Genomic DNA, 13,702 nt, shown 5'->3' on the forward strand with positions numbered 1-13,702 from the left:
TCCATAATCCTCTACTACCCCTGGTGCTCTGTTAACAAGGAAGGAAACTGTAAAGGGAGAAGGGTCTGCCAGATGGAGTTCAGATATGATTTGCTGGTCAGATCTGGGCACTGATGAACTGGTTTGAATTTTCAGACTGGATATTTTCTTTATACCAAAATTCTGCCCAGGCAGGAACACTGTTTCAGAGTAGGCTAGTTCAGAACTGGATGTCACCGATTAGAAGAATTATTTGTTCTTCAGACAATCATCTACCAAGATCTAAAAAAAAGGAAGGAAAGAAAGAGAAAGAAAAAAGAAAAGAAAAGAAAAAAATTCTACTGCTCTATGATCCCTGTCCAGATTTTTCTGCTTCTGAAGATGGGGAAAAAAGTAGAGATGGCCAAATGGTGATCCACAGATTTGATATAGTCTCCCTCCTGATTATTTTTTCTGGTCCCTGATATCCCTGTGAATGTTTCAGACTGCATGGTCTACAGCAGGAAAGCACCGAATCCTTGTTTAGAGCAACTTTATTAACAGGTATCAGTTTGTGTGGCAAGGATTCACACCCACATCTTGAAAAAAAGAGTGATCACCAAGGGCAGAGTATTTAAAAAGGTAAAGGAGCCTGTTTCAATAAGTGTGGATACAAACAGAGTGAAGTGATGATCACAAGGCAACAGGTTGTTCAAAAGTTATACCCTGATGCTAACATCTGTGCCAGCATATCTAGCTACAATATACAATGATGAGACAACCCATCCTAAGTATTATTTCCAGATCTTAAGATCTGGTTGTACATATTTAAATGTCTAACGCTTTATAGCGGAGGGGGGAAAAAAAACTATTTTTCCGCTATAATGAAAACATTATTGCATTCAGCAGTAAAACTTACCATTTTCATATGTCTTTAAAAGCCACATAGTAAAAGTTTGATCAGAGATAACAGACCCATTTGGATCTACCAAAAATGCATTATAAAAACAGTGATACATTTTTGTGCGCTTTTTACTCAAGTAGCTATTAAGAGTTACTCCACTTTTTACTTTCGTATTTAAACCCATAGTTTTAAATTATTTCCTTCTAGTGGACAATAAAAAAGCAACAAATCAAACCACCCCTCCCCCACAAAAATAAGCTTGTGAAGAGATCAGTAGGCATGGATACTTTATCACTGTAGTCATTTTCTTCCTTTACTATAGTAGCACTTTTTTTTTGCATTAGAAATTTGTTTGGAGCAAGAACCTTTGCTACTGGAAGACCCTACTGTCACAGCACTACCCTGTTCGGAGTTTGTGTTTAAGCAACTTGTATCAAATTCTACAGGAGCCCTAGCATACATGACCTCAAAATAAAATATCATCCATCCACTATAGAGCAGAATAAGCAATGGATCTTTGAGAGACTCCAGCATAATCCTCCTTTCTCACACCACACTACTGATTGTTCCCTTGTTGCAATTAATGGGTAGACCTGGACAGGTGCAGGTTGCTTGAAGGCAAGATGCAGAAAAGTTCAGTCTAGCTGCAAATAGCTAGACATTTTAACAAAAGTCAGTTACCAGGGCAGTGTGATGGAAGAAGAAGAGGTTATATGCAGTTCTGGGAAGACTCTTTCTGTACCCTTCTCTCTCTTTAAAGGGGACAGAACAGTGATTTAATTTACTGTATTTTATAATGCATGTATTTTTGCAAATGCCTATTGCCATTTGGTATTGTGACTGATTATAATTACTACAAAACATCTGGGCTGTACTTTGAACATTATAAATATGCATATTTATGTTAAATATTAGTTTCTCTTTCTGAAGAACTGTCTTGCAGTTTGCTGGATCTGTTGAGAACTTCTTCACTCTCTTTGTGGGTCAAAGGCTCCACTTCCTTGGAATCGGCATTCTTTAAGGCGTTCTGCCTTTCATCTTCTAATTTCTTCTCTTTTGCCAAAAGTCTGTAGTTGATTGCATTTCCAATGAACAGCCAGATGCTTGAAACAACAACAATTATACCACAGACAAAATACATATATTTGTAGTCTTTGGTTATGTCCACAAGCATACCTGAAAGATTAAAAAAAGAAAGTAACCTCAGATAACAAAGAAGGTAAGTTTTTCTTCTTAACAACTGGAAAGAAGGTGTGAACAGTATCTTCAGGAGCAAAAAATGGTTCTTGATGTTTCAAACATAGGAATTTTTCCTTCAAAAATCTGTTTCTGTTTTAATATATCCATGCATATCCATGTATATCCATGAATAGTGAAACACAGGGTTGAGAAGAGGGGATCCATGTGTTGCAAGCATACCATCATATTTGAAAGTAGCTGCTCCCTAGAAAAGTTACTGTAAGTAAGAACTGTCATAATAAGAACTGTTATAATCTGCACTGCTTTCAAGTGTATGTAAGTACAGTAATCAGTAGTATATTTACAGTATATAATATATTAAAATTCATGTAAGTAATATTTTCATTGCTTTATCAATGAAGGATCCTTGGCTTGAACTGAAAGGTTAGATTTCTATGTGATGGGTTAGAGAGAGAGAGAGAGAGAAGGAAGGAAGGAAGGAAGGAAGGAAGGAAGGAAGGAAGGAAGGAAGGAAGGAAGGAAGGAAGGAAGGAAGGAAGTTTCCTTTAAAAAAGATGGTACAGGTAGTCCTCGACTTACAACCACAATAAGGACCAGAGAATTCATTGAAAAGCAGTGCAGACATTAAGCGAGGCATCCTGTGACCACACCTGATTTCATGATATTTTGGGGGGTGGTCGTTAAGGTAATCATGTGGTTCCCCATTGATTCTGCTTGTTGGAATCCAGCTGGGGAGGACGCAAATGGTGATCACATGACCCTGGGACTCTGCAACTGTTGTAAATACATGCCAGTTGCCAAGCACCCGAATTTTGATCATGTGACCACTGTGATGGTCGTAAGTGTGAGGACCAGCCGTAAGTCACTTTATTTAATACTGTTGTAACTTTAAATGGTTGATAAATGAATGGTTGTAAGTCAAGGACTACCTGTATCAGTTATGCCCAATCCTTCTGAGTGAATGACTAAGTGAAAAGAGTAAGTGGGAGGAAGAGAAACATCTGTGCCACTCAATGGCTTTCTTTTGGATGCCACAGGAGCAGAGGGAAGGTAATGTGGTGTACATCATTCTGCCATCACTGATGAGTATGTAATCAGCTGGCCATTGTGTGGGAAGATGCCATTGCCATTTTGCTGCAGCTTGGGAAGACTGGACAACAAGTTTGCAGTTGGATTCAATTCAGAACTACTGTAAGATTTCAAATATAACCTAACAGTATGATGGCTTAATGTTGCAGGGTCACTAAAAGCCACTGCAGTGATAAGGTTTATTTATTTAACTTCTACCTGCCACAGTCAGAATGGATTTTCAGTGGCTTACAACACATCCATAAAAATAAAATAAAACATCCATGATATTATACAAATAAAAACCAAGCAACCCCCAAATATGTATTCATCAATCAATAACTGATGGTATCAATTAATTCCCCAAAGGCTTTCCAAATTAACTTGGTTTTTAATAGTTTATGGAAAGCCAACAATGTTACAAGAAAACTAAATAATGGGTAGTGTTCTACTCAATGTGGCGTTCTCATCCTTTTAATAAAGCTCTTTGCCAGAAAGGGAAGAGTGAACATAAGAAAAGATCTGTAGAAGGTCAAGGCAGAGCATAGGAACATAGGAAGATGCCTTATTCTTAGTCTAACTTTTACTCTAATTAGTATAATATTACCTACAGTGACCAACAGCAGCTCTCCAGAGTTACAGGCAGGACTTTCTGCAGCTTTATCTAGATACCAAAGACTAAACAAGAGAACTCTCCATGCATAGCATGTTCTACACAACTGAGATATGACAGAAGTTGATAACTTTTAGTGTAACATTTGAAGTATTACTGATAAATCTAAAAAGCACATTTACCTAGAAATTTAGTAGGCTTACTCAGCCCAATGAATTCAATAGACTTGAGTTCTAAATCAAACAGAGCTTTGACATGTTTGAGGGACTGATCATTGTTAAATGTACACATTGTGGATTCACTCCACTAGGTGGCACACTGAGAGCTTGTGTAATGAATTTCTTCTCAAAGGAAAATCTCCCCAACACTATGGCAATTAATAAGAAGTGCTTTTTCAATGCAAACATGCTTAGTCTTTGCTTTATTGAAGTATTATATTACTATATTATAATATAGACTAGGGCAAATTAAATATTTAATTTCTGTCCCTTGCATCAATGACAAAAATGGTATCTTCTAAGTATGTGGTAGATTGATTCTATATATACATATACAGTTGGCAGTAATCTCACATATGCCACATATATAATAATGGTAAGACAACTGAAGAAGAATCTAAGATACTGGAGATCAAAATAATGAAGAATAGTAACACCTTAAAAGGGGATTTGATAAATCCAATCTGGCATTTAAAAAGCAATGAGGATTTGGAGGGCATTCAAAGAGACCAAACCCATGCCTTGCCCAATGAGTACATCTGTGCACTCATTGTAAATATATGAACTAAAGAAATCTGTGCACTCAAAGTTCTAGACACATTGTTGCACTTGCTCAGATTTATGGACTGCATTGATGCAAAAATATTTCCAGACATTCACAATGTGCATACAAACAGGCAGAAAAGACAAGCCAGCCTATGTGGGGTGAACTACTGGATGCAACCCCACTTCCTGCTCATACAGTATGCAGATTTAAGGAATGAACATTTTTAAAAAATCTATTGTTTACATTAACTTTCTGATGGACTTGCCATCATCTTTATATGAATAATGATAAACAGTGCCTACAGACTCCTCTCCTCTTGTTTGTCTGCCTGCAAGTACTACCTGCTCATTGTTAGAATAGGTATAGTTTCATTAATAGGCATTTGCTCTAGTCAACAAGTGGCTAGGAATTCTGGAAGTTGCAGGCCGAACAATGTGAAGGCACCAGATTAGGGAGGGCTGACTAGAGTCTTCATAGTAGAGTCTTCAGAACTGGGTGGTCTGTAAATTTGTGTAAATAAACAATAAATAGTAAATCATACATGCTAACAGTATTTTTAAAATGTCTTAGCAACACTCATATATAGCCTAGGAACAAGAAGAAAGTCTGAAGTCTTAATTCTAGAAAGGTATATGGGTAGAGGTGTACACCTCACTGCAGAGAATTATGTACCTTGAGTTCTTTGCAGGCAAGGCAGAAAATAATTCTTGGTAATAGTAATAATAACAAGGAGGGAAGGATGTACAGGTGGTTTGATGTTAAGGAGAAGAGAACCTTCTTTAATGAGAAGGAGCAATCAACTGAAAGGTAGGACCTATTGGAAGGAGGATAGGCACAGGAAGTAGGTTGCACATTCTAAATATAGTAACTGTTTATACTGAGAGAAGAATTAAAAAACAACAACAACATATTGCTAGAGGTTGAGCCCAGGAAGCAGTAGAATTGGAATGAAATGTCTGGGAACAAAATCACATATCCTGGCCTGAAGTAACCAGCCAATCTTTTGGGTACACATTCTAATTATACAAATAGTATAACATGTCAAATGTATAATCATCACCTTCATCATCCCCATACTTACCTCCCATAGGTGGGCCTAAAAGAACAGGGCAGCACTCCACAATTGTGACCAGTCCTACTGCACTGGAGAACCTCGAAGCACCAACAAGATCCATCAATGTCTCAAAAAGGACACTGCTAACCATTCCAAATGCAAGTCCAAAAAGTACAGCATATACAACCAGGCCTGTATAGCTTTCAGCCAATGGGCACAGGATGTGGCAGACTCCATTGTACAAAACAGCAAAACTAAAGAAATACTGGATTTTGGGCCGGATGTATTTGGAGTTTGCAATTAAGCCCATTGATGGCCTGGCAAACATATCTACAAAAGCTAGGATAGAGAGTAAAAAAGCTGCTGAATATTCATCAATTCCTTTGTGCTTGGCGTAAGGAGCTAAGAACACAATTGGGGCAAAGAAGCCAAGAAACATGATAACGTTTCCAGACAAATAAATCAAAAAGCCCCTGTGTTTGAAGAGGGATAAATCTAAGTATTTGTTGATGGTTTGCCAGACCGATTTCTTGTCATTCTTGTGCAAAGCAGGATCTCCACTTCCTTTTTCCACATCTTCTTTGATGGCCTGCACAGGTCTTGGTCCAACGGGCCTCATAAGTGACCCAGCCACACAGCAATTTAAAAGAAGTCCTCCCAGAATGAGGAAACTTCCCTTCCAACCAAAAGCATTAAAAAGAAACTGATTGAGGGGTGCCAGAGTACTTAGAAAGACTGGACTTCCAGCCATGGCCAGTCCATTAGCAATGGGACGCTTTTTATAAAAATATTTGCCAATCATTGTCAAGGCAGGTTGCAAGTTGAAAGCCAAACCCAAGCCTAAAATAATAGCAGAAAAAAATAGAGCATTACTGCATTTAATACACAGCAACAATCCTCTCTAACAAATCAAAATTGCCTCTCCCATCTCCCCCTGCCCAAATGTGAAAATGCCAACCTGTAATTCAGATATTTCAAAAGAGCCACTGGCCCTGGCAAATAAATGCAAATAGTCATTGTTTCCCACATGCTTTAATGTCACTGATATGCCACACTACATTTCATTCACTCATTTTCTTCTATGGCGAAGCAATAAAAGCAAAAGCTTTAGCAATGGGCAATCCATGTTAGAGACAACAGAATGACAGAGGAACAATGATAACAAGACCTTGAGGACATTATTTGTATGTTTTACTATGCTACAATCCTATTTGCTCTTGGTTCATTTCACAGAAGTTATTAAATGTCACCTTTTCTATAGAAGGGCAGATTTTAGAAGTCTAAATCCTCTGCCTTTAGCTTTATCCTTTACTTAGCTTTGAATAGGAACACATAAAACAAGCTTCAAATAATTAATATACATGGGCTATTACACAGCAAATGCTATCCTCAGTTTTCACCATGAGGTCTTGAAATACACAGGTATTTTTCTCTACACAGAGATACAAGGATCTCTGCAGGTAGAGCAGAAGGGACAGGCCCAAGCATCCAAGCAGTCCATTTACCCCATACATCCTTATATAACATTAGACACAAGAACACAGGGGAACTCCATTTTTTCCCCTATTCTACCATACTCTGTTATTAAAGACAATTTTGTGAAATAAAATAACTTACATATGCTAGTGTTTGTGATAATTAAACACTGCAAGTGCTTTGTTTTGTCTCAGGTATGCGCTAATAACATGTGCCCTGTCATTTCCTAAGCCAACCTCATTTTTCAACTCTAACTGTCATAGCCATTCAGCATAGTTGTTATAGATCTTTCTGTGGATAGAACAGTGTGCCAAAATGTGTTCTGCATTGACTTGATCTGAATACCTCCCATGGGGCTTTAGACAGCCAAGTCACTCTGGCTGGAGCTGGCATACACAGGCTAAACAGCTGAGTGTCTGCGCTGCAAGAATTGCTGAAAAAGGCAATCAGATCCACCTTGGCCAAACTGTGTATTTGGAATGACACAAAAATTATTACTGTAATGTCCAACATACTACTCATCAATTGGTCAAACAATCATCACATGTGGACTAGTGACTGTTGCATAAGTATGTCCAGTAAGAAGGTTGCTCCAACTTTCCAGAAAATAGCCGATCAGGAAAAACGCCACTGATAATTTTTTGAATATGATTATAAAGCTATCAATGCTTTTAACTTTGAGAATTCAGTGAAAAGGACATTCCATTAATAGAGACCACACAGTATGTCTTATATCTGGGCTTCAGTATATTGTTTCTTTGCATCTAAGGCTGCTTTAGACCTTTCCAGTTAGAACTGCGTGTTCTCCAAACTCCCCAATAGGCCACTTTAAGAATTAAACCCATAACTTAGTAAAGGGCAAAGGGGTTTTGGCATATTATCTAAACTGTGAATTCTTTGTAAGGATACCTGCTGGGTAGAATGATGAAAAGCGAAAAGGACCTATATAAAATTGAAAGTCAATAATTATGATAAATACTGTCAGGAACCAATCAATTATTCTCCTGTAATTACAAAGCATTGCAGAAAGATTTATGCAAAAACTACATCCTAAGTTGAAGGAGGGAAGGAATCAATCAATCAATCAATCAATCAGATACAGATATCCAAAGATGCATGCTGAAGGAGAACACTGGGAAAAACAAATGGAAGAATACTGTTATATTACCTCCAATTACACCAACACATATGTAAAGTTGCAAGACGCTGTTGCAGAATGAAGAGGCAATCATTCCAAATGAAGCCAGCATCCCCCCAGCAATCATGATTGGCCTACTGCCATATTTGTTCACCAAAATACTGCTTATAGGGCCTGTGGACAGGAAAAACAAAAGCAAAAAATGAGCTACTTTCTGAAGATTAAAATATAAGCAAGGATCTTTTCAGTGAGTGAAATAAAGACTTTATGTTTAGCCCACAAAATGTTGAGTATATGCTCATTAACATCACTTGCTATTTACACAACAGACAATATGCCCCACAGAGGTGAACAGAAAGGCTCAAGCATACATATACTAAGGCAACCCAATCTATGTAAGCCTGAGCCTTGCCTGCAGCAGGATGAAGCAATTGGATACATTCAGCACTATGAGATAGGTGTCTGTGGCCGCCTTCCCTCCCCTAGTCTCATGGCAGAGTAGTTACATTGGCACCCTGAAAAGTGTTCAGTCAAAGACCTCACTGTCTATTAGTGATAATAAGAATTTTGGCTGTGTGCCACTTTGCCTCTCTTCCCATTGCACAGGGTTGAACACTATTAGCTGTAGTTCCCCCTGATCCTCCTCCTTTGTTCTTCTTTTGCCATTCTTTCTGGCCAAAAGGGTGACTTACAACTAGGTGCTTAAGATGCTTAAGTTAAGGCAAGGTGTCTGAATCGAAGAGGTATTGACTCGAGTGGCATGTATATTTGGATTTGCTCTAGGCAGCACAATGGCTCGGGACGGTACAGAATGAATCTTTCTCAATTTGCTCCTTCAGTGATCTGCCAGAGTGGTTCTTTCTTCAGGCAAAGGAGTGATAAACAGACCCAGCTGCATCTCAACCTACAGTTTGACAAAATCAGCTTAGTTATTTCTGCACATAAAACCACTCTGATTGGCATGAAGAGTACTCAGCTGAAAAGGGTGTGCTAAATATCCAGACTAGCCTGTTGTCAGACACATTTGGAAAATTTTCCCTATCGTATTCTGCTTTCTCAGAATAGAACAGTATTATCAGTCTCAGCTCTGTATGCATTACATTAAGGTACTATCCATACAAAAAGAAGAAATGAATTCTAAAAAGTCAGAGCAGTGTAACATTTAAACCTAACCCTGAAAATGACTCTAGAATAAAGTGAAATGTCAAACACTGCATTTGATTTTACAGAAAACCCATTGATGTGTTATTTAAGGTATGAGCTTTACATTAATCTCTCCCCTTCTAGACAAAGAACCGCCTTAATATTTCCACTATAGGAAGTTAGGTAAACTCTACTGTAGTTTGTGCTTACAGAAGGTACTACAGTGTGCCAACCACCCCCATGACTAACTATCCCTCCTCCCACCCCAAGCAAAGTGGCATAACCAAGTCTTAACCCCCTTTCAGAAGGCTGGGAGAGTGGGGGCCCATCTCACCTCTGGGGGTAACTTATTCCAAATGGCGGGTGCACAGCAGAGAAGGCCCTCCTCCTGGACCCTGCCAAATGACAATCCCTCATGGACAGGGTGTGTAGCATGACCTCTCTGCCTGACCGGGTGGGACAAGTCGATGTAATGGGGGTGAGGCAGTCCCTTGGGTAACCTGGACCCATGCCATGTAGGGCTTTAAAGGTGATAAACAACACCTTGAATTGGATTTGGAAGCAAACTGGCACCCAGTGCAGCTCACACAGAAAAGGTGTTACATGTGCCCTCTTTGGGGCTCCTAAAACTGCTCATGTGGCCGCATTCTGCACCAGCTGTAGTTTCCAGATACTTTTCAAGGGTAGCCCCAGGTAGAGTACATTGCAATAGTCTATGTGGGAGATGACTAGGGCATGAGTGACTGGCCGGGGGGACTCCCAATCCAGGAGGGGGCATAGCTGGCACACAACACAAAGTTGTGCAAAGGCTCACCTGGCCACAGCTGTCACCTGCTCTTCAAGCAGGAGTCGTGAGTCCAGGAGAACCCCCAGGTTCCGCACCCATTCTGTCTGGGGCAGTGCAATCCCATCCAGAGCCAAAGATGGTAAGTTCCTTTTTAATTTTAGCATGTTAAAATTGTATATGCAGATCCAGATCAATAGTATAGAGTTGTTCAATTTACAATGTATACCATTTGGCGTATTGGGCAAAGATATATTTACTGCTATCTTGTGATTGGATTTTGCAATCTAGAGCTAATGAAATGTATTCCTCTTCTTTTTCAAGAAATGTTGAATGCAAGACACTTTTTTTCAGCAATATGCTAGTTCTGCTGTTATTCTCCATTTATACATTGTCTGAATTTGGGGGGTTATACTCTAATCTGTGGAAGAGAAGCATAGCGAAGAAGAGGCTCAGCTGTTCATAGTGAAGTTATTTTGGAGCAGACTCCCTAAGACATAATGGGTGTCTAGAGCCCATATACATATGTGATACTTGATCTCTGTTCTTCCAGAAGTTTTTAGGTTATCTTAATTAAAATAAGCATGCTGAAAGCAAAGTAATAGCTTCCCTAATGATCTTTATTTGTAAGAATGCTTCTGAATGTCATATAGACCCATAAATACACATAGAAAATGAACTTGATTTTTGCTGCAAACCAATGCTGTTCTACTTGCCCGGGGGCGGGGGGGGGGGAGAATAAAAAACAGAGATAAATTAAAGGGTGAAGGAACATCCTAGCATACTAGATAGGAAGGCAGAAAACCATTTCGCTAGTTTGCCTTTTTGTCAGTGGGTGATTTGTGAATAGTTATGCCCCCATAGGAATAGACAATCCCCATGGAAGCCATTTTGTGAGGTCACATGATCCTCTCTCAGTATTCTTATTGTGTACCAGCATCTATAGGTTCAAAAATGATGACTGTCCAGATAATTGGATTTGCAAACAAACATGCATCTTCTTTAAGAGTTTAAAATTATGCTACAGTCTTATGCCTAGTTGTCAAATACATAAAGTCATGTACATTTATATTATGAACATGTAGTCAAGCTTATAATTGCTATGCACAAATGCAATTGCACATTTAACGATTTCTATTATTTGTTAAAAGGTATCTCTAATGGTCTAGTCTGCCACTTTATACAAGCTAACTTTTATTTTTAGGAAGAATCATGCTATTCTCTGTCTTTGGCATGCCCAGTCAACAACCTTTCTTTGAAATAAGAGGCAAGTTTACTGTTCTTCATTTGACCCCAATTCCCCAGGCTGCTTAAGTAACTCCTGGACATTAATTTCATTATTCACACTATTCATTTGATAGATTTTCATCTGATGGGGCTCATTTTTGATATCAAAGAACACATGTAATGATGCATGAATAAGTATATGTCTGTAAGAAAAAAGGGAAATACAAGATATAGGAAATTAATGGGAGTTCAACATGCTTGGGAGTGATCAAATTATGTTTGAAAAGATGGGAGGCATAATCAAACCCTTAAGCCCCATCAAATACTTGTCATCAATTTTAGGGAAATAATCCTATTTCTAGCCCTGTAGCCAGGAGCTAAGAAGGTTAGGAGATTAACTATAGCTGTTAATTCAACAAGTGTATGTAGCTGCAAAGTTAAATGTGTGGCCACTCAGGACAATTTTCAGAACAATTTTTTCTAAAGGAAAAAAAATATTTCAGGTAATAAAATACCCTAGTATTTTATTCTTATTCTTATTTTATTTTATTAATTTTATTCTTCAAAAATGGCAGTTCAGGATTGGCTCAACATATTTTGCTGAAAAAGGCAAAATAAAAGAGAGGCATGAGGCTGACCAATTGACAAGAGACCTTCTTTAAGTCTAGGAATGGAACAGTGTCTTCCATAACATCTGAGATAGCAAGCTTGCCTCACAGCAGTGGTCGTAGGTTTTTGAGGGTCCTAGTAAAGTGAATTATTTGGGGCCCCTTATTTTCCTTATGTGTGTGTGTGTGTGTGTGTGTATACAATTCTGTAAGCACTGGAATATCCAGAGAAATATAAATTCTGAAGGACAACTAATTGTGTACTGATCCTCACAGTTGTCCAGGAAATGGCAATTGTATAAATTCACTTAAAGATATGGAATAAAGAGTTTTCTACCATCCATACCGCAGTTCTGGGATATGATGTGGCTTCCTCTAAAATATAAAGGCAATGTTTTGATGCTGTTTTACCAAAGCTTGCGTGCTGTGCTGGCTGAGAAAGCATTCCTTCTGCATTGAACAGAGAACTAAAAAGGTTGAACTATGGATAATTTAACAGTGGATTAGCAAGAATAAGCATGCAACAATATTAGATATGCTCTGGCAAGTTGCCTGAGCTACTACTTAGAAATATATTAGTTTAGGAACGTTCTTAAAGCTGTATTTTGAGGCCTGCTTGCCAAAATACTGCTTGCTATTTGTGACACACAGGTTGCATTAATCTTTTACCTGTCCCACCAAATTAACAAAAGAAATGCATTGTTGCACACATCTCTACTACATCTCCTGTTTGCCTTTTTCTTATATTGAATAGTCCCAAATGTTGTAATTTATTTCTCAAAGAAGATTTGTGCTAGCTCTTATACCATTTTGGTTGCTTTGTTCTGTGTTTTTTCCAACTCTCTGATGTACTTTTAATGATATAGTGACCAGAACTGCATACGGTAATGCTCAAAAGTATGTTGGTCCTGCCAATGTTATTTTTCTTTCTTTCCTTTTTTTTTTTTTTTGGTTGTTTAGCTTTTGTTTTAGTGCAATATTGAAATCATACTAATAGCAAAGCCAGTATAAATAGATGACACCGGCTGTGTTATGCAATTGTTCAGAAAAAGAATGTTTCTTTCTTCCCCCAGCCTTCTCCACTCTTTCTTCCTATACTTTTCATGACAAACTATGTCTGTTACCCAGGTCACAAAACACTGAAGTCAACTTTCCTGGTTTAAATCCAATCTGTATTGATTCTTTCCCATATTCTGGAAGACTGTTATGAATAAACTGAAAAAAATTCATGAGACTCAGTGCTATTTACTATTATCCTTCATCAAGCATATGTTCCAGAATAAACTATGATGTCCTTACATTCACATTTTGTAATGGTTAATTTCCTCTCTTGATTTTGTTTTTGCTCCTGCTCATCTATATTTTTTTTTAAAAAGTCCAGAAAATTACTTTATTGTCAGCAAAGACGTAATTTAAATTAATAATATTTCAGTTAAATTATTACCATAATAATTATATACTAATCATGAAATAACTTCACATAGATATATAAATTACAAATTATATTGCTGTTTATAGTTGTTATAAACAATTGCAAATAATTTCTTAGTATTTCTAATATAGTGAAATCTATATTAAGTGCTAAGCATTTGAAATCAAACACACACACTGAGGTCATTTAAATATCAATGCATATTTCTTAAACAGTGTAATTATGAAGAATGGAAAAATCAGTACTTCTTTATGTTTTCATATGTTTAAACAATGCACAATACTTTCTGTTTACTTTTAGCAGTGCTGTGTACAACTGTGTTATGTTAATGG

The 13,702-nt window shown here is 37.8% G+C and overlaps 1 protein-coding gene across 1 annotated transcript in view; it reads right to left on the bottom strand.

Moving 5' to 3' along the window:
* Window positions 1-1,341: 1,341 nt before the first annotated feature.
* Window positions 1,342-13,702, bottom strand: part of SLC16A7 (solute carrier family 16 member 7) — a 111,005-nt gene continuing 98,644 nt past the window's right edge. Inside the window, exons 3-5 of the mRNA XM_063309292.1 lie at window positions 8,207-8,350; window positions 5,590-6,402; window positions 1,342-2,038 (exon numbers count right to left, since the gene is read on the bottom strand). Of these exons, the coding sequence (XP_063165362.1) occupies window positions 1,767-2,038; window positions 5,590-6,402; window positions 8,207-8,350 (1,229 nt within the window). The 3' untranslated portion in view covers window positions 1,342-1,766. The remainder of the gene's footprint in view (window positions 2,039-5,589; window positions 6,403-8,206; window positions 8,351-13,702) is intronic.

Source organism: Candoia aspera, chromosome 7 (genome assembly GCF_035149785.1).
Source record: "Candoia aspera isolate rCanAsp1 chromosome 7, rCanAsp1.hap2, whole genome shotgun sequence".
In the NCBI taxonomy this organism is placed as follows: Eukaryota; Metazoa; Chordata; class Lepidosauria; order Squamata; family Boidae; genus Candoia; species Candoia aspera.